General features: G+C 41.8%; 1 protein-coding gene across 1 annotated transcript in view; it reads right to left on the reverse strand.

The window, feature by feature from the left end:
- Positions 1-25464, reverse strand: part of GNAI1 (G protein subunit alpha i1) — an 85590-nt gene extending 60126 nt beyond the window's left edge. The window contains exon 1 of the mRNA XM_075558483.1: positions 25083-25464. Within this exon, the coding sequence (XP_075414598.1) occupies positions 25083-25200 (118 nt within the window). The 5' untranslated portion in view covers positions 25201-25464. The remainder of the gene's footprint in view (positions 1-25082) is intronic.
- Between the last annotated feature and the right edge of the window lie 1697 nt (positions 25465-27161).

Here is a 27161-nt window from a genome sequence, read left to right on the forward strand (position 1 = left end):
TGTAGATCCTTGTAATCGGTTCCCTCTTTCCAACCCACTCACCCTCTACTCTCCCAGCATCACCCCTCACACCCCTGGTCCTGAAGGTATCGTCCACCCTGGATTTCCTGTGCCTCCAGCTCCCATATGCACCAGTGTATATCCTCTGCTCTATCCAGACTAGCAAGGGAGAATTCGGATCATAGCAGTTGGGGGGAGGAAGCATTTAGGAACTGGAGGAAAGCTGTGTTCTTCATCGGTGCTACATTGCACCCTGACTGACCCATCTCCTCCCCTAGCCCCCTCTATGAGGAGATCTCCTGTGGCCGACAAATGGGCTTTGGCTCTCCACTCCGAACTTCCCCCTTCAATCACTATGGCTTTTATACACATGTGTGTGCCTATGATTTGTTTCTTTAGTCTACAAAGACTAGCCCACAAGGTTTATCAATGAAATCTTCATAGTATAGACCTTGCTGCTCTCATAGGAGGAGCAGGCATATTATCACAATGGGGAGAAAACATTATTTGGCACAACTCTTCTGGTCTTTTTCTCATTGATGCAGCTTTTGATTTCTTTAAAAGTCCATCCTGTTCAGGCCCTGTGATGATCTTTTGAAAAAAATCTATGCAGATTACCCTTTGGAATGCCATGAAAGAGTCACCATAATTTTTTAAGTTGATCCCTGTGGTTTGCATTTCCCTGGCCCCATAGAGTTCCTAGGAAGCCACTGTTTAGACAGGATCGTGTGTGTGCGTGTGTATGTGTAGACATTCTAGCAAGATTCAGACAAGTGTGTCACTGACAGCACGTGTGCAGTCATTCACCAATCACAGAGCTATGGTTCAACAGGTTTAAATGAACCGATGTATGTTTGAATTGGAACCCTAATAGGAAATCTTTTTTACTTATCCACATACTTGGGGCGAGATGGGGGTGGGGTAGGAGGTGAGGTTTGTTTCGCCTTACAGAAATATTTTCTGTATCTCACACCTCCCACTATGTCTGGAGTACTAAAATGTTCCACCTTTATTTTGATTCATTTTTAAGAGGATGCATGGATTACGGCAGCATAAAAGGTACCTCAAACACACCATCTTTTAAAACAGAATATTTGGAAATAAATAATGGCATCAGTAGACAACAAAAGGCGGTTCAGCAGCTCTGTATAGTTAGTGTCACGGGAAAGAGAGTCAGACTTGCCAGCTGTTACGTATGTTAGGTTTCTAATAGTCTGTTCAGTAGCACAATGAATTTTGTGGCTTTTTTCTTCTTTTTTTTCTTCTTTCCTTAAACATCTAAGCAAATAGCTGTGCTATCATTCTTCCTGGAATGATGCTACTTAAAATTTCAAAACCTCAATTATAATCACTGATCTTTAATAATAAAGACACCAGCCTACTCATTGACTTTGACACCTTGATGAGTCTGAGGGCGAAGTCTTGAGAAACTACACTACGTAAAATATGTTTGAAGAAAGTGAACACACAGTTTTTGTCTAACTTTGATAAAGTCATGAATTCTGAATAAAATATCTCCAAACACCAAACTGAGATTATTAATACCTTAAACTATACACCTTGAGGACATACTTTAAAATATAATTATATACATTAAATATGTAATTTCTGAGAGTAATATGAGATTAGAAAAAGCTTGAATATGATAATATCAGTGAAAAATCAGTTTATTTAAGTCAGTAAAATAATTCAATTGTGCCCAAGACATCCAGAAAGTAATAACCCATTAGTTTGATTAATATCATTTTGGAGTATTTTGTCTCATATAAGGAGACTATAACTATAAATTATGAGAAAGCATTAAACTTTACCTTTTAGCACGAAATGCTTCATAATTCAAATATGGTATAATTCCATTTATTAATTCAACCTTTTTTTAACAAAAGCTCTACATTTTAACTAGAAATACACAATTCTGAAAATAATTTATTATAAATGGACTTAAAATTGAGTTTAAGTGGTATAAATAATTATCAAATGTCTTTTTATAATATATCATAGGTTTGTTTGCTTTAGTAATATCTCTCATTTTATATGAAGCTTTGTTTTACAAAGAAGACTAATTTAAAAAATATATTTATCTATATAGAAAACCCAAACAATCTCTCTGCCATTGAGTCATGCTAACTCATAGCAACCCTACAGGACAGGGTAGAACTGCTCCCGTTACAGTTTCTTTAACTCTGCAAGAGTAGAAAGTCCAGTTTTCCTCCTGATGAGAGGCTGGTGGTTGCAGTTAGCAGCCAAGTATGTACGTATTCCTACAGCAGGGCTCCTATTAGATTTATATGAGATGGAAAACCCGAGTTTTCCCCAGTCTATCCTGTTTATTATTGTAAAACATGACCTAGACCACTATTGATAAGGCTTGTTTACCTATCAGCTCCTCAAACTTGCTGCCTTCACATGGATCCCACCTCATGGAGTCGCTCCAGTACAGTGGAGAACAGCGGTTCTCCAATGAGGGTCCAAGGACCCTTTCACAGGGTTGCCAGGTTTGTAACTGTAGCAAAATTACAGTAATGAAGTAGCAACGAAAATAATTTCATGGTTGGGGGTCACCACAACATGAGGAACTATATATTAAAGGGTGGCAGCATTAGGAAGGTTGAGAACCACTGGTTTAGAACTTCCACTGTAGCTGTGGGTTTCCAACATTGTAACTCTTTATGGGAGTAGGAAGGCTCAACCGATCTCAGAGTGGCTGGAGGTTTCAAATGTTGCAGTTAACAGCCCATCACACAATCCACTATGTATGCCTCCCAGTTGTTTACCTAAGAAACACCCAAATAAAAACTCAAAACCCCCAGAAAACACCAGCCTGGAACTGCAGGCATACCCTGAGCTTGCATGTTATGTCTCTCATTCCTGCCTGTCATGCTTAACAAGGCAAATACCCCTGAACCTGGAAAGGTAAGTGCTTTATTTCTATGCAATACATTCAATTCCAGTTCTTATGGCTCAATCAAAATTTTGCAAATCTTCACAAGTTTCAATAATATGAGGGGGTTTCAAAGAATGGATGGAAATGGATATAAAAAATAAAGGAACTTTTCCATAAGCTTTTTGAAATCCCCTGATAAACCCTTAGAAAATCCTTGGAATTTAGAACCAGAATGCAAACAAATGGCATTAAAATATTCAGAATAAATAATTATATAAAGGTGGCCCTTCTATTACTTTTTCCCAAAATAATTAGCTTACTCATGATATAAACTAGGTTTTACAATTACTTATGAAAATTGGTTACCTGAATCATTTCTAGGAATTATCCTAGAGGTACAAAATAAAAGTCACAGAAGCTAAATGGCCTGACTGAGAAAACAAGGCAAATATTGTGTGTTCTTTAAAAAAAGACGAAACACAGAGCATACTACCTTATTTACTAAGATCTATTTTCTCCTCATTGTTGACCATGATAGAAGGATAAACATCTTTCAAGGCTCATCTTTCATAACACTGTGCTGTTTCCTTTGTTGTACTAGATGGCCTAGACTTGACACCAAGTCATGAGGACTTCAATCTATCAAATGATATGACCTTTCTGAACAAGCTAACCAGAAATCTTGCTTTGTAGGTTTGTATATTAAGTAATTTGGATCGACAAACCACCCCACCCCATCTTTTATGAGCTTATTAACTACCTTCCCATTTTTCTCCTACTATATCAGCAGAAAATATTGCAAAGTATCCACTTGTAGAACTGGAAATGATCTAATTCCATATAGTGTTGACAATGAGAGATTGTTTTTCACATATTTACAAAGTTATAAGAAAAATACCCTAAGTTTTAACTATAGTTCACTAAGTTTAATATACACATAAATATCTGGGACAGTGAATCTATATTAAAGACACAGAATTAAGTTACAATGAAATCTGATTTGTCTTGAAGAGTTGATCCAAAAACAAAAAAAACAAACTCACTGCCATTAAGTCAATTCTGACTCATAGAAACACTGCAGGACAGAGCACGGCTGCTCCTGTGAGTTTCTGAAACTGCAAGTCTTTAAATGAGCTGTTTGGTGCCGGCTAGTTGGTTACAACTCTTAGGGACGCTGTAAAACAGAACGAAACACTGCATGGTCTTGTGCCACCTCACAATTGTCCTATGTTTGAGCCCATTGATGCAGTCAGTGTCTATCCATCTTGTTGAAGGTCGTCCTCTGTGTCACTGTTTAGCCACTTTACCAAGCAGGATTTTCTCCTTTAGGAACTGGTCTTTCTAGAAATGCCCAAGCATGTGAGACAAAGTCTCACCATCCTTGCTTCTAATGGGCATTCTGGTTGTATCTCTTCAACCATACTTGCTTATTCACTCACAGTACTTTCAATATTCTTTGGCAACCCCATTAATTCAAATGCATGGATTCTTTTGGCCTTCCTTTTTAATATCCAATTTTCACATGCATACAATGCAACCTAAAATATCTTATAAACTTAATATCTATATTGGTTACCTTTCAGTTACTGAATGTATCCTGGTGGTCTTGTGGGTTGTGTTGGATGGCAAATGAAAGGTCAACAGTTCAAAACCACCAGCTACTCTACAGGAAATGAGGCCTTCTACTCCCATAAAGGGTCTCAGAAACCCACAGGGGTACTTCTACTCTGTCCTATAGGGTTGTTAAGAGTCAAAATTGACTCAATGGCAGTGAGGAGGTAATATTTTGGGGGTGAATCAGAGTTCCACTCTTAAAAAATAAAGAAAGAGACTTTCTAAATTATAACAGTCCAGTTTCTTTCTTTGGCTAATACAATGTATTAAATATGATTAACCATCAAGCCCATGTTCTTTACTTGGTAAATATATTGTATTAAATATAATTAACTTCTTAAAGATTTGTGATATTTAATTGCCTAAGGAAATGTTTTAAAAAGAAATTATATATTTTATTTGATATGTTTTAGGCCTGCACATTGGCCTCAATTTATACAAACCCCTAATTACACCCTATGATTAGTTTCTCTTACTTAAAAAAAAAATAACACCAGACACTGGCACTATTTTAATGTATGCTCACACACACACACACACACACACACACACACACACATACACATCTAGCCTTGTAGAATTCTGATTAAAATAACTAGTTAGCTATTATCAAAGTTGATGTTTTGAATTATAACCATTAATTATATCAAGACATACTTGTGTCTAACTTATTAAACCGATTGCAGTTGAGTGCTTATTCGGCACCTAATGGAGACAAACACCCTTTAATTTTACCATCACAAATGTCTACAAAAAATAATATTAAGTACAGTAACTTAGTTTACATTCAAGCATACAAAAGTATTGAGAAGGAGTGCACCAAGATTAAACAAATAACCAACCCACCTAATATCAGGGAGTCACTGGGCACCCACACAGGCCATCTAAGGCCAGAGCAGAACTGCCTCAGTGAGTGTCCAAGGCTGGAATTTTACAGAAACAGGTGGCCACGTCTGATAGGCAGGCACATTCAAACTCCCACCTTTCAGTTCACAGCCAAGAGCTTGCCCACTGCACTGCCTCGGCGCTCCTCAAAGGTTAAGAAACTAGAATTAAGCAGGGATACTATGCAAGACCATGCTCACTGCATACAAAAATGCGCCTTTGAACAAATGTTCTACCTATTTTCAGTTTCATGATTTATAACATGATGTTAATACCCACATTGATTATAAAAATATGAAGGTATCCAGTCTATGAAAAAGAAATGAGATATAATTAAAGTAGAATAAAGAAAACATACATACCAATGTGAAAAATCAATATGGTGATCTCTTTAATTATGAATTGGGCTGCAATCCGAAAAGTCAGTAGTTAGAAACTACCAGCTAATCCTCAGAAGTATGAGGCTTTCTACTCCCAAAAAGACCTGACAGCCTTGGAAGCTCACAGGCGCAATGCAACCCTGTCGTACAGGGTCACTATCAGTTCACACTGAGTCAATGGCAGTGAGCTTGGTTTGGGTTTTATTTATGAGTTCAAATCCCATTGTCAGCATACCGTAGAACCCTGGTACTCCACTGCATCAGTACTTGACATAATCAGATTCTGACACGAAATCTCGAGAAAATTTTGCATCAGAACTTGAACAAAACATTGGAATCTGACCCAATGCATTTTATAAACAAAAGCAGATCATGTTTCGGTCATGCAGAGGTAGTTGGTGTTGTTAATATGCATTGTTTAAACCTTTGGTGGCAGTGTTCTAAGTGCTTTGCTATATTTTTCTTAGTTTTTGTGGCTTTTTGTACTGTTTTTAGATAAAAGACATGGGTACTAAGAAAGAGGTTTTAGAAAAGAATCATAATAAGCAACTGATTAACCGTGTTAGCGATATTGTTGATGAAAATTTAGCAAACCCTTTTAGAAAACAGTTAAGGAAATGCCAACAGCAGACCACATAAGACAGATATTTCTTTTAGAGAAAACAAGCCAGGTTCTAGTGAAAAATGACAAAGAAGGGGGAAAAACCCCGTCCTGAAAAGCAGCTACCAGTTGATTTTATGGAAGGGGATTCCCCTTCCAAACATTGACTCTCTCTCTCCATACCTCCTCTCCACATCAGTGCCCACAGACCCAGATCCTCATCAATCTCAAGGTACAAGCCATACTAAAGTTGTTAAAACATTCTTTAATGTTGTGTTTCTCATTTAAATTATATTATTTAACTTTGATGTACTTTGAAATTTCTGTGTAATGTTTTCTATAAAAAGGCAAGGTTGGGTAAAAAGTTAGTGGTTGAGAATGGATTAATCCATTTTCAGTTATTTCTTTTTTTTAATCATTTTATTAGGGGCTCATACAACTCTGATCACAATCCATACATGCCTCAATTGTGTAAAGCACATCTGTACATTCATTGCCCTCTTCATTCTCAAAACATTTGCTCTCCACTTAAGCCCCTGGCATCAGGTCCTCATTTTTCTCCTCCCTCCCTGTTCCCCCCTCCCTCATGAGGCCTTGATAATCAATCAATGATCATTTTGTCATATCTTGCCCTGGCCGACGTCTCCCTTCAACCATTTTTCTGTTGTCCGTCCCCCAGGGAGGAGGTCACATGTAGATCCATGTAATTGGTTCCCTCTTTCCAACCTACTTTCCCTCTACCCTCCCAGTATCACCACTCAAACCACTGGTCCTGAAGGGATCATCCGCCCCAGATTCTCTGTGTTTCCAGTTCCTTTCTGTACCAGTGTACATCCTCTGGTCTAACCAGACTTGCAAGGTAGAATTGGGATCATGATAGTGGCGGGGGAGAAAGCATTTAGGAACTAGAGGAAAGTTGTATTTTTCATCATTGTTACATTGCACCTTGACTGGCTCATCTCCTCCTCGAGACCCTTCTGCAAGGGGATGGATCTCCAGTGGCTGACAAATGGGCTTTGGGTCACCACTCTGCACTGCCCCCTCATTCACTATGGTAAATTTTTTTTGTTCTGATGACCTGATCCCTTCAACACCTCGTGATCGTACAGGCTGGTGTGTTCCTCCATGTGGGCTTTGTTGCTTCTGAGCTAGATGGACAATTGTTTACCTTCAAGACTTTAAGACCCAGACACTATATCTTTGGATAGCCCGGCACCATCAACTTTCTTCGCCAGATTTGCTTATGCACCCATTTGTCTTCAGCGATAGTATCAGGGAGGTGAGCACACAATGATGTAATTTTTTGTTCTTTGATGCCTGATAACTGATCCCTTCGGCACCTTGTGATCACGCAAGCTGGCGTGCTTCTTCCATGTGGGCTTTGTTGCTTCTGAGTTAGATGGCCCCAGATGCTACAGCTTTTGATAGCTGGGTACCATCAGCTTTCTTTGCCACATTTGCTTATGCACCCATTTGTCTTCCGTAGTTGTATCGGGAAGGTGAGCATCATAAAATGACAATTTAACAGAAGAAAGTATTCTTGCATTGAGGGAGTACTTTGGTACTTTAGTGGAGGCCCTATGTCCTTCTGCTACCTTAATACTAAACGTATAAATATAGGCACATAGATCTATTTTCCCATCCTCATATATAAATATATTTGCATATGTACATATCTAGACCTCTATAAATGCCCTTTGCCGCTCAGATCTTTATTTCTCTTGACTTTCCTTCTGTCCCACTATCATGCTCCGTCCCCACCTTGGCTTCAGCGATTCCTCTTGGTTACATTACCCTTGATCATGCCCTTCCAGGCCTCCCACACCCATCTCACCAGCAATTTGGATCACTTGTTGTTCTCTTGTCCCTGGGTTTGTTAACACTACTTCCTTTCCCCCCACCTCCCCCTCTCCCATGTCTCCCCGGAACTGTCAGTCCCGTTATTTTCTCCTCCAGATTGTTCATCCAGCCTACCTTATTTAAACAGACTTGTGGAGATAAAAACATGCACAAAAACAAGATAAAGAAAAACCAATCAACAATATACAACAAAACAACAACAACAAACCACTGACAGAGAACAAAACAAAACACAACAAGAAAGAAAAGCTTGTAATTAGTTCAAGGATCCTTTGTTGGCCTTTAGGAGTGTTTTGAAGTCCAGTCTGTTGGGGCACCGTGCCCTGGTCCCAAAGTCCACTTTCAGCATTCCCTGGGGACCTGGCTGCTCCATTCCCTTGCTGTTCCGCTGCACTCCCCCAGTGCTTTGCCTTGGTGTGGCGGGATCAGATCAGGTGCAATTCCCACACTGTGTTTTTGGTGTTATACCCTGCAGGGCCATGGGTTAGTGAGGAGCGTCATGTCTCATAGTGGGGCTGGTCATGTGGTCCTCTCTATGGACTGGCTGCTCTTCTTGGGGTCATCGTCCTCAAGGTCTGGTGGACCAGGAGGTGCTCCACTCTCTCCTACTCCCCCTTCATCTGTTCCCGTGTGCTCCAATCAGACATGTCCCTCTCCCAGAGCTGCAGATTCAATGCCATCCTTTGAAATAAATTCTTCTGGGGAGCGCGGCAGGGGTCCACTTAGTATTTGGGACTGGGACCAGCCCCCCCAGACCTCTCTGCTGGTTCCCTCCTCCATGCCAGAATGTTTCAGTTATTTCTTATGGGAAAAATTGATTCAGAACCTGACTGCATGGCCTCTCGATGCTCCTTCTAGAACGGATTAGCGTCGAGGTCTGATCTTCTACTGTGTAGCTTTCTCATCAATGTTCCATTTTGCTTTGTGGATGGAGCCATTGACCTCTTTTAAGGCAGCATCTATGTTTGCATCGTGGCAACAATATGCACGCTGTTGTGGTTGTGAGGTGTCATTGAAAAGGTTTTGACTCATAGCCACTCTGTGCATGACAGGATGAAACTTCCCCACACTCAAATATTAGATGACAGGGTATCAACATTCTCCCAATCGAGCTCTGAAAGGAAGGCCCAGTGATCCGCTTCTAAATGCCATAGTCTTGGAAACCCTAGGGAGCAGCTCTATTCTGGGGTTTCTGAGTCACAACATAGGAGTTGGCAACCAGCAACAGCTTACCAGGAAAACTAAGGAGACTTTGTTGTCATGTGTCATCAAGTCAATTCCGACCCAAAGCAAGCTTGTAAACAAGAGGACAAATCATCACTGATCTTTCGCCATCCGCACACTCACTGTTACGGAGTCCATTTACAGCCACGTGGGCAACCTACTGCAATGGTAGTAAGGCACGTCCTCTTTTTCATGACCATCAGTTTTACCAGAAATGATGCCTTTCTCCTGCTTCACCCTGGCGAGATATCCAATGTATATAAGACAAAGTCTGGATACCGTTGCTTTTAGGAGTTTTCTGGTTTTCTCTTGCCCCCAAGACAGCTCTGTTTGGTCTTCTGGGGGGCCCATGGCATAGTTCAAACTCTTCACCAAACAGTAATTCTAAGGCATCACCCCTTCCGTGGTCGTCCCTATTCAATGCACCACTTCTGTAAGCATTTAGTGAGGGAAAGCACCATTGCTTGGGCCGCACACCTTATCCTCAAATGAGACTTATGAGGCACTAACTCACTATGTAAAGTAACTGTAAAACAGGTTTTCATCGTGTGTCTTATCATCATGAGGCACTGGTGGTTCAACAGTCAAAAGCTCCCTTTCTGTGAAAACAATCCAGTTCGACTGCACCCACTGTGCCTCTTCTGCAGTCACCACCCATCTGCCGGGTTTGCCAGGATGTTGAACTGGTTTCAGTGGAGTTTCCGGACTGAAGCAGAGCGAGAAGAAAAGCCTGGCACTTGCTACGGAAAGCCAACCAATGAAACACCACGGCCCACACGGGTTCCATCTGCAACCAACTGTACGATGACGGAGGCCTGGCGCGCACTGGGCTCCGTTACGCACAGGGCTGCCATGAACTGTGGGTCACCTTGGCAGTAGCTTTGCCACAGCAAGAACCTCATAATAGTCACCTTTAATCTTGGGGCATTTGTCACTTGATATAAACCTACTTGATGATTTTCGAAACTTGCAATCAGTGTCTCCAAAAAAAGATATTTATTACAAATATCAGCTTACAACCAATTGTATAATAAGTAGGCTTTCAAACTCCAAAAATCTTGAGGTTTTGTTTTGTTTTGGGGATGGAGGTTTTACTATACTGAAATAACCAGAATTCAAGAAAGTTTGGGCAAGCGACACATTTATAAAATCTGTTAAAGAGTAATGTGAGACTCTAATTCCCAGTTCTGCTCTCTCTCCCATCACCAGGCTTGTCAATTTCTAGGCACAAGAAGGCTGTTCAACCAAGCTTGGTCTTCGCCCTTTTGTAGCTTCCCCCTACGGCAGGAGTTCGATGTGAAACACTTAGAGTACTGCATACTCATAAGCCAGTGCTTGGCATTGAGGTCTACAGATGTGGACATCTCATGTCATAGTGATTGTGAGCGTTCTACTTCCATTCAGCAAAGAGTCCTGGTGGTGATGTCCTATGAGCCTATATAGGTTTATACACTACTCCTAATGAGAAAGTTCTAGATTGTGTATCCTAACCTACACATTGCCATTGGGTCAGTTCCAACTCATAACAACCTATCTAGGTTTTCTGAGACTGTAGATCTTTACAGGTGAGGCTTGAATCACCATCCTAGAGGCTAGTAGTTCAATGTAATGAACAGAATATAAACATAGCACTTGTAAAGACTAAAAAATCTTTAACAATTCTAAGCCTTCTTATTTAACTTAAGATAAGCAATCAAATTCAAAGAGTAACAACATCAGAAAGCACATGAGTAGGGAAAGCCTAAGTAAAAATATGCAAAACATTACAGGGCAGGTTCTCATGACGTTCAAAAGATTAAAAAAAGAAGAAAATCATTCTAGTCGCCATTAGCAACTCAGACTGCAGCGTAGAACAACACTGCGCTGCCATTTTTACCATGCGGCCAGCACAGATAATTGCAAGAGCACTTAATGCTGATGAGGGGAAGGTGAAACAGCAGTCTCACATGCCACCTGTAGGGGTGGAAAGTGGAACGTCTGAGAGAAGAAATTCACCTATACACATCATCAAACCTTAAAACTAGTCAAGCCTTTTAACCCAGTACTTTCATAAAATAATCAGAAATTCAGGCAATGAAATAAATACAACATATGCTCAATCACAGCATAATTTATGATCATAAAAAACCTGCAACTCAATTTTTAGCATCAATGTATTGATTAAATTATAACAGATCTGCAAGATGGATTATTCATGTACCCACAAAATCTGGATTTATAAAATGTTTAATAGGGAAATCTTTTAAAAAATAGGGAAATCGGCAAATATGAAAAAAAAATAGGGAAATCAATTGCCTCTCACCTTTTGGCTAAGATCAAGTGTAAAAATAGGGAAATCTTTAAGTAAAAAGGAAAACATCCATTTCAATATGCAGTATCATATTAATTATTCAAAATACAGAGAGAATTTATTCCAACGATTATTTTCGAAAATGTTCAATATGCACATATTTATAATTAGATTTTAAAACTTTTGAAAATAACTAAAAGCTAGAAGTAAAAGAAGAGTCCATTTGTCTTCCTTTTATAAAATCTCCTATAATATAGTCTATAATAATATAAGTAATAAAATCTTGCCAGGATTATAAAAACAATCCAAGTGATTATTGCATGACATAATTTTAAAAGATCAATGACTTGTTTGTTGAAAATCCTTTGTGGTGAAGTGAAATTACTTGGAATGGCCTTCTACCCATGTCTTTGAAGATAGGGTGGAACGATACCAGTAAGATGTAATAAGATGTGAGTGAAGCACCGTTAGAAAGGACTGGCCAGCTTTACCATTCCACTGGGTATTTATTCTAAGAGCCATCTCCAAGAAGAGACACAAAGGCCCAAGCCCACAAACAAAGAAGAGCAATCGGTGGAGTGTGAGTGATACCCAGTCTAATGTGATGGATGAAGCAATGGCAACAGAAGCAACAGCACTGACATCATGAGACCGAGCAGAGGAGGCATGCCCACTCCACAAGAAAAAGCAGAGGAACTGTGCTGAGTCAATGAGGGAGACCAGAGGAGCAGTGGCAAGATTGTAAGGTAGAGCAGCGGGCTTCCTGACCGCAGAACAAGACAGTAGCAACAGACCACGTGACCAAGAAACCCAGTATCAGAGCAAGAAATGCCTGACAACATGGCTAAGAAGCAGCCTTCCATACAAAATAACTACATACTTAACATCTGTTCCCATTTCGCTCCCCTGATTGTGAGTATTGTTTGAGAAAGCTGTGTGGCCATAACAGTAAGTTACCAAACCCAGTAGAGAAGTAAGATGCCATGGGAAGGCTGGTCAGTATCAGCATGTAGTAAATAAGGATGGAAGATAGAGGCATGTCCGACAGCTGTCTGCTGGTAACTGGCCTAAGGCTGCAAGCATTAGCCCCAAACAAGGGCCCAGGAATTGATGGAATAAGAATGAAAAGTTTCAACTGATGAACTGGAAGTACTCATTCATCTCTGCCAAGAAATTTGAAGATCTCTATTTGTACAACTAAGTGGAAGAGATGCATATTTGTACTCATTCCAAAGAAAGATGACACAACAGAATGTACAAATGATAGAACAATATCACTATACCACATCCAAGTGAAATTTTAAGATAATCCAACACCAGTTGCAGCCTCATACTGATGGAGGGCTTCCAGGAAGTCACGCGAGATTCAGAAGAAGACGTGGAAGAAGGATACCCATGCTGCCGTCAAGGGGATCCTGGCTGAAAACAGATGAAAGCCAGGAAGATGTTTCTCTGTGGTTTTTTGCCTATACCAAAGCATTCATCTATGCAAATCATAGTGAACTATGGATAACCTTGAAAAAGCTGGGAATTCCAGAACACTTAAATTATGCTCCCATGGAACCTGTACGTGGATCAAGAGGCAGTTGTATGAACAGAAGAGAGAAATATTACATGGTGTAAAAATCAAGAAAGACGTACATCAGGGTTGTATCCCCTCACCACACTAATTTAATGTGCATGCTGAACAAATAATCAGAGAGGCTAGGCCAAACGAAGAAGAATACAGCATCAGGATTGCAAGGACTATTCCCTGGAGAAACACGTCAGGATGAGTAAATCAGAAGAGGTGGTTGAAACAATGGGCTCCAACATAGCAATGCCTGCCAGAATGCAGGCCCATGCTGGCTTTTGTTCTGTTGCACACAGGGTACCCGAGGGTCGGAACTGACTGGAACTACAATACACTACAACGAAGCGGCTGCATATCTTCGCTGTTAGGTTCCTTCCAAGCCATAGCCACCCTATGTCCATCAGAACAAAACACCACCTGGTCCTGCACCAGTCTCAATTGTACTATTTGGGCTCACTGCTGCAGCCACTTTGTCAATCCTTCTTTTTCACAACCACTCTGCTTTATCAAGTATGATGTCCTTCTCTCCTGATAAAAAAAATATCTCCTTTACGGTATTCAAATTTCATGAAATTACTACATTCTCAAGAATGAACACACCCATAGAAGTCCTGTCCTACAAGGTCTCCTTGCGTCAGAACTGACTGGATGGCAGTGAGTTTTGTCTGTTTGTTTTGATCCTCATATGTAAAATAGTTTAACAGTTAGCTATTGTGTTATTGTTTAAACGGTGACAAAGTGCTTTCTGACACTCGCTATAAAAGAATTTGGAACCAGTACATACACTCTTTATTAAAAAAAAAAAAAATCTGACAGTCCTCTCAGTACCTTTCTGAGTGGGCCTAGTAACCTTGACCCACTCCCCCACAGCAGCTGCCACTGTAACCAGCCAAAGACCTTGGAGTACACAGCCTGTAGCAAAACAGAGATAAACTGACCAGACTGTTCTGTTTTTTTGTAAATGATTGAAGACTGTGAGTCAGTGATGTCAGCTGAGCTGAAAGCTCAAGAACTGAGAACATCATAGGGAGGGATAGAAATCCCCCCTGAAGTGCCATGACCCGCGAGTTCTAGAGTTTCAGCCTTGGGCTTCCTTTGAGCCTTCGGCATGCCTATGGCCCTCTGGCTAGAACCTAAAAACAGAAGTGCTCATCAGAGGCCACGTCAAGTATTTCCCATAGTCACCCGGACAAGTCCCGACTACTTTGTAAAAGAATGAGAAAGAAATTAAAGAATCAGTAGACAGTAGCTAGAAAAGGAGGAAAATTATATGGTAAATAGTTATAACTAACAAGTTGCAGAATATGCTTTTTTAAAAAATCTTCAAACCTGAAGTTGTGGCAATATATCGCTTTACAGTAGGAAACAATCATGGATCTTTAGCATATCATTATTAAAATGGTGCTTAGAAATAAACAACCAACCAGTTGGCTTTCAGTTCATGTTAATTCACAGCGACTGCAACTCTGTCAGAGTCAGCTTTTCCATGGCTTATTTTTCAGTGGTACATGTGTCTCCAGGCACTTCTTCCGAGGGGCGACTGGGTAGAATAACAACGCTCCATCTCCCCAGCAAGCCTCCCGGCATGTTAAATGCTTCCACTATGCAGTGATTCCAGTACACTCAGAGGTTTACTATAATAACAGAAATGATTTGGTTGAATGTCTCGATTTAAGGCACTCACATATTAAGCTTTAGAAACCTCAATATTGTGGCCTAAACGATGAAGATGTGGTAAATGTGAATGATACCATTATCCTTCAAAATCCGTCTCTCCTCAGATTACGTGTAGGAGATATATGACAAGTGATACTTAATGCAAATGGCCTGTCAAATAAGTTGGCGGGAAAAAAATCCCACCTAGTCCCTAAACACAATTAGAACATGTAGAGACATATACAGTTATAAACAATAAATCCTGCTGAGTCAGTCTCCAAAGATACCCACTATTATGAGTTTCTTAAGAGTGCTACAGTTTTAAGAGCCATGCTTCTTACGCTGGCGATTTTTCGATTTGAGGTTTACTGGAATTTCAGTTGCGACAGCCAGAGCTACAGTGGGATGCATTTCTTGGCTGGAAACGTTCTGAAAGCTCCTTTGAAAATATTAAGCACCACCAGGTGTGCAGTGTGAACTATCCCACACCTCATTATTTATTCTTTGACCTGAATGTTTTGGGATCCCTTTTGGAAAAAGGCAACAAAATTTAACCTGACCTATAAAAGGCAGCCATCCAAAACAAAGTCAAGATGATCTACGACAAAGGTATACTGACACAATGGGATGAGGAAAAACTCAGAAGCCGTTTTTTCGTTTTGTATTTTAACTGAAATGTACAACAAGGCAAGCCAAAATTGCCATGATTTTTATCTAGTGATGAATGTGCTTCAGGAAAGTGTTTTTGCCATTGCCGTTCCACTTTAATGAGTTTCAGCTTCTCCCAACATTGTTCCTTTCCCAGATATCTAGACAATACAGGGGTAGGAGTGAAATTCTATGCAAGTATGATTCTTAAATGTAGATCCATGTTTCATCCGAACCAGATGTCATAACCCACATTTAACTAACTATGAAAGTATTTCTCTTTCAAAAGCAGAGGACATTCTGTTGTCATGTACAGAACAGGAACAATGCCACTCTACAGAAACATCAAGGTCAATGACTTTAAGTCCAGTGACTATGGGCTTTAATATTTATAACCATCCTTTATTTTGGATCAAGGAATTCCCCCCATAACCATTACCAGATGAACATCGTCCTAGAAAGATAGTAAGGGGTGGAACCTTCCACCTGACCATCACAAGAAGAAAGACATTTGTAAAAATTCTTGTAAAATACGCTGAAGATTCAATATCACTAATTATAGCTTTTGATCAATCTCTAGAAACTATTATGCATATTTCTGTATAAGATAATAGAAATAAAATTTCTCTTAACACCTGAATAAAAGGCTTCATATTAACGCAAAAAGAGATATGACCTTGTAATGATAAACAATAAGTTATAAACATTTTACACATGTGTGCATATGTATTATGTAGGGCACAATGAGTGCTTTTTGTATGTGGTACTGTTTTAAACATATCGAAATATTTTTATTTATATTTAAACAATGGTAAGATTATGGGAGAGTTTTTGAATGTAGCAAAGGCACGCTAAGTCTTGAATTAGTCCTTATATTAGGACTTTGTTCTGAGCCATCAGTAGAGGGAGGTTCAGAGAGATTTTAAAATTTGGGGGAAGTAATCATAAACTGCCCTGAAAGTGGCATATTTATTTGAATCAACTCAAATAATGTTTCATAATTTATAGTAACAGCTTTATTTTATTTTCAGGAAAGATAAAAGAAAAGTTTGCAAGGCTATTGTATTTGTTCTGAATATAGGCAATAAAATGGAGAGAAATTACTTTTATATCATTTGAAAAGTTTTCCAATTACGTAAAATTTACTCTTTATGGTATACTTAACGCAGCATAGATATTTACCTGGTTTCAGCCCAGCAAGGAGACTGTTAACAGAAATCCAAATCCCACACGAAAGCTGTGGTTGCATCAGAAACCAGTAATTAAGATCAACTTATACTTATCAAAGCCTTTGCTATATACACACACGCTTGCTAAGAAGAGCTAACAAAAGTACTTATTGTCTATAACTATAAATGGATCAGCTTGTAAGGAAGCAGAGAAGAGCTACATCCTGTGAGTTGCTAAGGCAGTATGGGTCTCAACCTTCCTCATGCCGCGACCCTTTCATACAGTTCCTTGTGTTGTGGTGACCCTCAACCATAAAATTATTTTCCTTGCTACTACATAACTATAATTTTGCTACTGTTAGGAATTGGGCAACCCCTGTGAAAAAGGGTCGTTCAACCCCCAAAAGATCGCAACCCACAGGTTGAGAACCGCTGCTCTAAGGTGATCATAAATAAAAACTTATATTCGCGAAGAACATCTATACGATGCACATAGATACTAAGGACGTAGATGAATTAGCTTACTTTGCTCCCAACAGCTCTCTGAGGTAGATGCTTTATTATCCTGCATTTAATGAAAACTCAAGGTTAAGGAACTTGGGCAGTTTGTATAAAGTCTCAACGGAGACATTTTAATGCCAAAGTTCTAGGCCAACTACCTTTCCATACCATGAAGTTTTGCCTATAGAGGTAAACACATTTTAGAGGGAGAAATGTAAGCAAATGAAGAATATAAGGAACATGAAATTCATAAACAGCAAAGTGTCTTTTAAATCAGAAGTCTCTATACAACGCAGATCACTGCAGTGCAGTGGTTAATTCCTTGGCTGCTAATTGAAAGGTTTGTGGTTCAAACCCACCAGCCACTCTGTGGGAGAAAGAAGTGACATTCTGCTTCTGTAAAGACTGAGTCTTGGAAATGCTATGGGCAAGTTGTACTCTCTCCTATAAAGTCCCTCTGAGTTGGAATAAACTTGACAGCAATGAGCTTCTTTCAGCTTCGACCTTCCAGCCAACCCGAATCAACTGTAAACTTATAAATATATCAGGGAGGTTGACAGATTTATAATCACAGCAATTTCTGGAAACGAGCCATGGCCTCACCCCATGAGAAACATTAAAGTCCCTCATGTTACAGTTCACTTCTTGTATTTATTCTAATTTATCCCAGGCTGGCTGTCATTGTGAGGAAATTATAGATTGATAGCTATAGATATAAAATAGATATATAAACAAACACCTATAAATATGTGTGTGTGCGTATGTCATTTCCCTAAGTACATTAAAACCCCTGCAGGACTGGGTTAGCCTGAGTCATGACTGGACACCAAAGAGAGCACCATTTACAAATGGCCCAGTGACGACTCTCCCCGCAGAGGCAGACAGGGCCGAACAGAGAGGCTGGTGCTGAGTAGCTGTATAAACAGCTGGGTCCTGAAAAGCTGCCCTGCCCGCATTTGCATCCACCTCGGTGACACAGAAGAACATGAGGGGTTTTCAAATGTCTGTGGGAAAATGGAACCTAAAGATAATGGTGATTTCCCACTCACTTTTCCTAAGGCCCCTCCTATTTGAATTGCCTCACTGTATTGCTTTGTCAGTTTTAACAAAGCAACTGTGTAATATATGAAGTAGCAAGGCAATTTTTGTTAAAACAATGTCCACAGTGTCAAAACAAACAGAAAAAATCATATTACAAGGAACGACTTAATCAATACCAAGGGTCATAATATTTTTCTGATCGAGAATCAACAAATTTAATACTTCTCCCCCCAAAAAATGAAGTCTACTGTTTGCAACTGTATTAAGTTTGTGTTACTCTAAGCTACAAGGTGCAGGTAATAACCTAAAGGTGGATACGTTGTGTAAAAATAACTAAAATTAAACAACAAAGGGCAAAAGGCTTTCTTTTTAAAACTATTAGTTCGTAGACGGCAGATGCAAAATGAATGTTCAATTAACTGATGCATTCATTCATTTAGCTACCATTTAAAAAGAACTACCATGTATGACCGCATTCGATGATGTCAGGCAGGATTTGTGACCTCATGGAGATGACCTTACAGAAGCAACAGGCAGTAAAAGAGCAAGCGGAGAAGATGATTTCCGCATGGTATAGCAGAATGAAGAGGAAGAAATACTAGTAAGAGTAGAAGAAGGTCACGAAAAACTTTGCTAAAGAGGTTGCAAAAATAAGGAAACTCTTTCATGCAATGACCTAGGTAAAATGACATGGTTTCACCCAGAAAAAACAGAAGCCAATGTTTATGAGTGTTACCCTGATCATTACATAAATTGCAAGGTACAGAAAAACACAAATCTAAAATCAGTATGCATAATGATTGCATTGTGCATTATGCATAAAGTGATACAAAGATACCAAAATATTCCTAAAATAATAGCTTTCGGGAAGTGGAGTGCTTCTGTGACAAACATCCCCAAACGTGGAAATGGCTTTTGAACTGGGCACGGGCAAAAATGGAAAGAACTGTAAGGTACATACGAAAAAGCTTAGGATGCTTGGAGAGGCTATTAGTAGAAAATACAAAGGCTAACATCTCTACTAGTTAAAGCTCAGAAGGCCTGAGGATCATGGAAGAGAAAACAAATATCATCTTAGAAAATACTCAAATTGTCATGAACAGACCACTGGTAGAAATACATACGTTAAAGGTGTGCCTATAGAATCAGAGGAAGGGTTTAAATAACACCTACTAAATTCCATCTACAAAGCCTATCAATAAACTTGAGAAGACTACTATTCTTTGTGTATGTTAAAAGAAATTAAAGATTAGAATGTGATACTTCCCTTTACCCCTTCTCTCACCCCAAACTGTTTTACAATTAGCCCTAAACTGTAATGACATAGAAGGGCCTCCTTCAACAAATATCCATCACTGTTTTCTCAGTTATCTAACTTATCAAATAAGTACAATGGCTGTGAGAAGTTATTATAAATAAGAAAACAATCTTAAACCAATTATGTTGCTTTTAGAGAGCATTTGGTCATCACATATTTTTATTCTTTTTTCCTATACTTTGTGTAGATTTTATGTCTATTAATATAGGAAAAGGGCAAAGTATAAGGTTTATGGTATACAAGTATACAATCCTATATAAAATGTTAATATAATTAAAAACTCAGGGAGCAAATGGAAAAATAGGAGGGCTGTTGGGGATCATCTTTGAAAGTCCTTTATGAGCAATACTTGCAAAGGTTCTACCCCAAAGTGCTCACAACGTAGCAGAGAATCCGGCAGGAGAAAGGGCAAAAAGGACCCAACAAACCAGAATGCAAATATGCTTTAACATGTGTAGGAAGGTGTGTGTTCTAGAGAAGAGACGGAAGGGAGTTAGTTTGTATTCTGCAGGCAATGGGGAAATCAAGAAAGTCTTATGAGCAGAGATTCACGTGTTTTGAAAAGATATGCATGGTACAAAAAAAAAGGCAGGAACAGGAAAAATGAGAAGCAGTAAAACCTAGAATTAGCTACCCAATGCAGAGGAGAGCTTGAACTATGCAAATAAAAATGAAATATGGAAGATACAGAAAACTCAGCACTTTCAAAACATGCTTCTCTCCCGCCTCTGGCTTCTATAAAAGTAAGCGGTAGTGGGCAGGCCAGTGAGAAAGCAGCACAGCACCCATGCGAAATACCAGGGACATTTATTACAGGAGATGGGCTTTCTGACATCTCAGATCTGAGCCAATTCTGGGAAAAAACTAAAGCAATAGAAACACAAAAGTCTTGTAATGCCGAAATGTCCCAACTAGGGCAGTCACAGGGCACAGGGTTGGGTAGAACTGCTGCTGTGGGTTTCTGAGATTATAATTCTTTATGGGAGTAGAGAGCCCCATCTTTCTCCCGCAGAGCAGCTGCCCAGCTTCTACCCACGACACCTCCAAGTATTAGGGCACGTTCAAAGGCAGCAACTACCACTAACGATGCAGCACCCCAAAGAGCTGGGCTTGCTGGGAAAACTGGAAAAATCGCCACCAAGCAGACAAGATCAAATCCCAACCACATTTCACATACCCTACACATGGGCATCCGTTTGCTTGTGGGATAACAGGTTAGAGAGAAGGTTTAGGTGCAATTCTTTAAAGTTTTTTGAGGGCAGAGGTAAAGGTGGATATCACATTCTAAGCTTCAATCCTGACTTCTTTTAATATACAAAAGAGGCAGAGTCTTGTTAAGTTTAGTAATGATAGGATATACTTATGGAATTTGGATGTTATTTAAACCTGGAAATGAAGCAAAATGAAGGAGAACAGCACTCGGAGCTCTGGAATGAAAGGATAGTTGAACAAACAATTTGAAGATATTTTACTTTGTATAATCTAACCCTTCATGTCTTAGAAAATTACAACAAACCATTTTTAAAGGGGCCATTTGTACACCACGGTCTTACGAAAGAACAAAAACAAAGCAGTGTGGGCCTAATCCTTCTACCTTTCAAAAGATGATAAATAACAGCACACCAACGCTGAAACACTAAACGATGTCTTCCCCTGTCAGACAGACATCATGGAGAGGCGGGGCAACTTTCACTATTAAAATACATTCTTCTTCCATTGAGGAAGGTTGATAGGTGTCAGGTCATTGAGTCAGTTTAGCCGCATAGAGACCCTAAAGCACAACAAAACAAAACACTGCCCAGGGCTGCCCCATCCTCCTACACCACCAGGAAGCACTGCCCACGGCTGCCCTGCCCTCACAGTCACTATGTTTGAGACCATCTTGCAGCCCTGCTATCACTTCATCCCATTTAAAGTCTCCCCTTTTTGTTGGTCCTTTACCTCACCAACCACGATGCCCATCTTCAGGAACTGGTCCCACTTAGAATACTGAAGAGTTTTAGTCATTTATACCCTGACCTAATTTCTTTTAGCCAATGATCAGACTACGTTCTCCCTTCTCGGCTAATTCACAGCTCCTATTAAGAATAGTAAAATGTATCACTGACTAAATAAAGTAAATGTTAGGTACATATTTTTACCATTTTCTTAAATAGTTATGGCTTATACTTGAATTTTTCAGCCCAGAAGACAAAGTGGCCATACTTCCCTTAAGAGAAAAATAAAACATGATGAATGATGTACTATGTTGATCTATATATGTGTACATTATGTAATCTGATGAGATGTGAAACAATGAGGAGGGAGTATTGTAGTAAATGAAAGTGCGACTGGCTAGGCAGGCTACCTAGAGACCATTTCACATTTCTAGTTCCTTCCATTGCTATGCTGTATATGGAATGATTTCACTGAGCTGGCTGAACATATGATTTTAAATATCCAAAAACAGAATCAAATGGTCACATGTTACTGCTAAAAATCTGATTGGGAAAGAAAAGTTTTCAAACATTCCAAGAATTAAGATTTGTGAAATCAGTGAACCCACACTGTCCTCTGAGCGCTCTGGCAGTAGGCAGGAAGAGGGTGGGCGATGAAGAAGAGTGCTGGGCTCAGCGAGAGAAAGACGTAGCAGGAATTCTGTGAAGTCCAGAGGAGAAAGAAAGAAACAGACAAGAGCTAGCAAAGACAACTATAAAGGAATTAATTTACCTAAAGTATTGTTTTTCCATTTTGAAACCTCTCTTAATGTTACTGGTCTAAAAAAACTGAAAACATTTCAATAATTTCCCCTGGCAAACATGGCTTTCCTACACCGTTCTCATGATTCTCACTACAGAATGCTTTAGCGATGAAGCTCTTGGTTCTACATCATACACCCAACTTTTTGTTAAATGAGGCCAACGCTTCTCCAGCAGGGCTGATTTTGCACCCAGGAAACACGTGGCAATGTCTGGAGACATCTGTCATTCCTCCAACTTGAAGGAGCCCGGGTGGCCCGCGGGAAAGCAGTTTGCTGCCAACCAAATAGGTCAGTGGTCCAATCTGCTAGCTGCTCTGCAGCAGAAAGACCAGGCGGTCTTCTTTGGCACAAGGAGTCCAGCTGTGGCAAGCGCACCAGGCAGTGCTTTGTTCATCGAGGGTCACTCTGGGCCAGAAGCGATGCCACAGCAATGGGTTCGGTTTGGGTGGGTCCCGCCTTGGCGATGGAGGCTAAACAAAAACTAACCCCATTACCATCAAGTCAAGTCTGACTCATAACTATGGGTTGAGAGGCTTTGTACTCCAAGTTCAGGGGGTGTACTGGATTACGAGGTGGCCTAAGGGCAAGATCATAAACTTGCTCTGTAGGACAAAGATGAGCCTTTCTGCTCCTATACAGATTGTTCAACTTTGGATACCCAGGGGGCTGATCTACTCTGTCCTTTAAGTCACTGTGAGGCCGAATCCACTCCATGGCAGGGGATTTTATTTTGTTTTGTGGCTTTGTAAATCTTCAAGGTTGCAGACAGACTCGTCCTTTTCCCGCTGGTAGGTTTGAACAGGTGACCTTGTAGTTAGCAGTCTAACACTTACCCAACATTGGTTCGTAGATACCAATGATACTACTAAATAGGATACACACCTGAGAACAGCCCCACAACACAGCTGTATCTGATGCAAAGCTTCAATAGTGCTAAGGCTGAGACACATAATCTGTTCTGAATATAAGTAAAAATAAACATGTACCTTAATCTATCCCTTCATATATATATTTCAGAAAGCATTATAGCATTTCCCTTTCACCAGAGGAACCTTTTTGCAATGTCAGAAGCATGATGTCAGGCTCTCTCAAACTAAGTTACACTGAAATATATGCAAATATTATGTAGCATATATGGGCTAAACTAGAGAAATTAACATTTAAATTCTGTTTTATTCCTACTCTTACCCACATGCAATTTACAAAAGAAGCAATCTTTTTCTTTGCCAAGCTGTATCTTGATGTATAGTGCATTAAAAATATATCAACCTGGTCAAAAATATAGTATTTTTATTAATATGAAACCTTAGGTAAACACTGGTACCTGAGGAAGTTTTATTGGGCGGGGAGAATAAAGGGGAAGTCAACCCAGGTCTTTAAAATGCACAGTTATTTCACAGTTTACTTTCAAAATGACTCAGATCATTATTATTTTCAGCCACTCCAAGTTTGCTGCTTCTAAGCTTCCTACCGAAGGGGGCAAAACCACCATTTTTCTCTGCAGTCATTAAACCAATGACACAGAAGCTTACTGAAAGGTTTGTGATCATATACAAAACCACAGTGCATTCCTTGCACACACATTGGAAGTGCAAATGAAGATTTAAACCAAATAGCTAAATAACGGGGGGGGGGTGTAATGGAATAAAAGAAAACCCTATCTCACAGGACGAAACACTTCAAGCTGTGAATATTTTCTCAAGAGAGCCCCTAGTCAAAATGCGGATTTACTCTATTTTCTCTCCCTGCCACAATGGAAAAAAGCCCTGCAGGTAGCATTTCCCAGTGAGAACCGGGCTGGTTGGTCCTGGCAAGACCTCATCCATCGGAGGGAATCATTGGTTGACGTGAGCCCTCTGGCACCTTTCACTCGAATTTTCGCCACTGAGTTTGCCCGTCTCCTAGTGGAGCACACGTAACCCAACTTCGTGAATCCCAAGCCTCCACGGTAATAAAGATCAATCACGGGGCTCAGCCGATTTCCATGGGGAAGATCAATACAATCAGTGGTCCTTTCACACTGAATAGCCATCTGAGGCTGACACCAAAGAGCCGGTTCATCCGCAGGGGCTGGTGCACAAAAGGTGTACGGATTTCGGATTTCAGGCAACGCGCGACTCTGGACAGGAGAACCACCACCTCGAGGGTGAACGGTGGGGGTGCGGGTGGGGGGCTCTATTTCCTTCTTGTCTTGACAAGGCTGAGCGAACTTCCAAGAAAAGGTTTCCGCGCGATCCGCTGCCTTCAAATCGCGGCTCGCTGTCGGGCAGGAGCCTCAGGCAGATTTCCGAGCGCGGGGAGGCGAAGCCTCACCCGGGGCTGCGGAGGGAGGCGGCCCGGGCGCGGGGGGCGTGCGGACCCGCCTGGGCGCCGCGCGACTGCGGAGAAGGCAAGCGCTCCCTCCCACCCAGTCTCCTGCGACACCGGGGGACTCGGGGACCGGCTGGGCAGCGCCCCGCGCACAAAGCGAGCTTCCCCTCCGAAACGGTCCTCCGGCCACGCTGGGGGACAGGAGGAGCCCGGCGCCTGGGCTCCCAGTCCGGCGCCCACACGCGCCCAGGCCGCCGGAGCAGGTTCAACCTCGGGTTCGAAGGCGCCCGGGTCCCAGCAGCGGCCACCTGGGCGCACCGCGCCCAGACCCGGGCCCCGCGCCCCGCGGGCTGCCCCACCGCCCGGCGCCCAGCCCGGACCCCCTTACCCAGCAGCAGCAGCTTGACCTCGCGCGCCGCCTTCTCGCCGTCCTCGCGGAGATTGCGGTCGATCATCTTACTCCGCTCCACCGCCGCCTTGTCCTCGGCGCTCAGCGTACAGCCCATGGTGCCAGGAGCCGGAGGTGGCCGCCGCTCCCTCGCGTCCGGGGCGCTGCCTCCCAGCGCAGGGACACGGCTTCTTCCCGGAGGCGGCCGATCCCAGGTCTCCCGACGTGGCCACAGCACCCGCCTCCACCCGCTTGGTGCCCGAGTCCACGGGAAAGGCGTGTGCCAAGGAGCCCAGAGTCCCGAGTCGCTCGCCCTCAACCAGGCGCAGCTCCGCGCGCCCCGAATCCGGGCTTAGGAGCCCCCCGAAGCAGCCGCTGCCGCGCGCCCGCCCGCCCCGCCGCAGCCTCCGGAACGAAGCCCGGCTGAGCTCCGCGCCCGCGCGCCGCCGCCGCCGCGGCCCCGCCCCTCCCGCCGGCCGGGACCACGCCCCAGCGCGCTCCCGCGCACGTGCCCCGGACAGCGCCCCGCGCGCCGGACGTCGCGCAGATCCCCGGAGCGAGCGGCCCCTGGAAGCGCTCTCCGACGGTGGCACTGCCACACCTGGGGGCTGCGGACCCGGATCCGCTGGGCTCCGCGGGCGGGCGAGCGGGCGGGCGCTAATTCCTTCCAGGCTACTCACACGGAGGCATCTGCGCGGACCTGCCCCTTGGTGAAGCGGTGGGCAAGGTGCCCAAGTTGGAAACCAAAAGCAGCCAGCCAGCCCTGGGCCTTTGAGCATGCCCAGCTCAGACAGCCACGGAAGGCCTTTCAAAATGTGGAACTACCCTGGGCGGCGTTCGGGCTTTGGGAAACAGAGGGAGATGGGGAAGGGATAGAGTCCAGTCAGAGGAACTGGGAAGCCCAAGGTCAATCACTTTCTTCTTTCCCTGTTTTACTTCCTGGTACCCTTGTTCTCTTCTTCCACCCATTCCCACGTGCCCTTTTCACCAGCAGAAAGCCTGCTGAAGGATTTTCCCATAGCCTGAGAGCAGGCAGGACAACGAATCAAAGAGTGTATAACACAGGGAAAAGAGCAATAAAACACCCACAGGAGCATCTGCTCTACACCTTAAGGAACTGCTGGAGCAAGCATTAAGGTTCTGAGTCAAATGTTGAGCTGATGTGTACGACCATGTCAATAGCTACTATACTGAGGTCAGTGGCATTCCTTTTACTAGGTCTTATCTCCCTCACTCAAAATAAGAAGGTGTTGATTTACTTGATGGCCCTATCTGAAGGTGATGTGGACAAAATGAACTCCGGGGAAGGAAGACATTTCCATAGCATTTCACACCTAATGGAAGAGCCTACATTCATCATCTTGCCTCTAGTTGGCACCTTGGTGGTCCCAACTGCCAAAGTATACACCACAGGAAGTACTGACTGATGCAGCTAATAGCAAAAAAGAAAACAAAAGTATTGATGTAGTAAAAAATCAGAATTGATATCCATCTGAAGTCTTACTCGCTGACAATGATTTGTAAAACTTAAAAGTGTACTGTTTGTTTACATTGAGCAGATAATACAGGCAAAATAGCTTTTGAATAGTACACTTCGGCAAGACCTGTGCACTACTAGAGTTGACCAGTTCCTCTCCACTTGATAAATGATTTCCTTTTCTCTTTAAGATTCAAGCCCGATAAGGTCAAGAGATGTTTTCAGACCTCTTCAACGTTTCCTATAAGCTTTCCTTAGGAGAGGAGCAAGTTTTGAATCTTATTTAATCACTTGTCTCTTTGTTCACCACACTCTATCAGCTTGCTCTCCTGTGGTGACATCTCCTGTTGAAAGACACTCAAAATCAAACTGAGGAAAAGCTACCTCCTCGGAGTCGAGTCTGCCTTGATGCGGATGGAGTAAAGCATCCAAGGCCTTCATGTGTTGGTGTGGAATGCATCACAAATTAGAGAAACAGCTGCAAACATCCTTTGGGAATATGAAAATAAAGTGCACAAAGTACGAATTTAGGAAAACTGGAAATCTTAACAATGAAAAATTTAAAGATTGATATCCTAGGCTTGAGATGTTAACTAAGTCCA

The sequence above is a fragment of the Tenrec ecaudatus genome, chromosome 9, assembly GCF_050624435.1.
Source record: "Tenrec ecaudatus isolate mTenEca1 chromosome 9, mTenEca1.hap1, whole genome shotgun sequence".
NCBI lineage: Eukaryota > Metazoa > Chordata > Mammalia > Afrosoricida > Tenrecidae > Tenrec > Tenrec ecaudatus.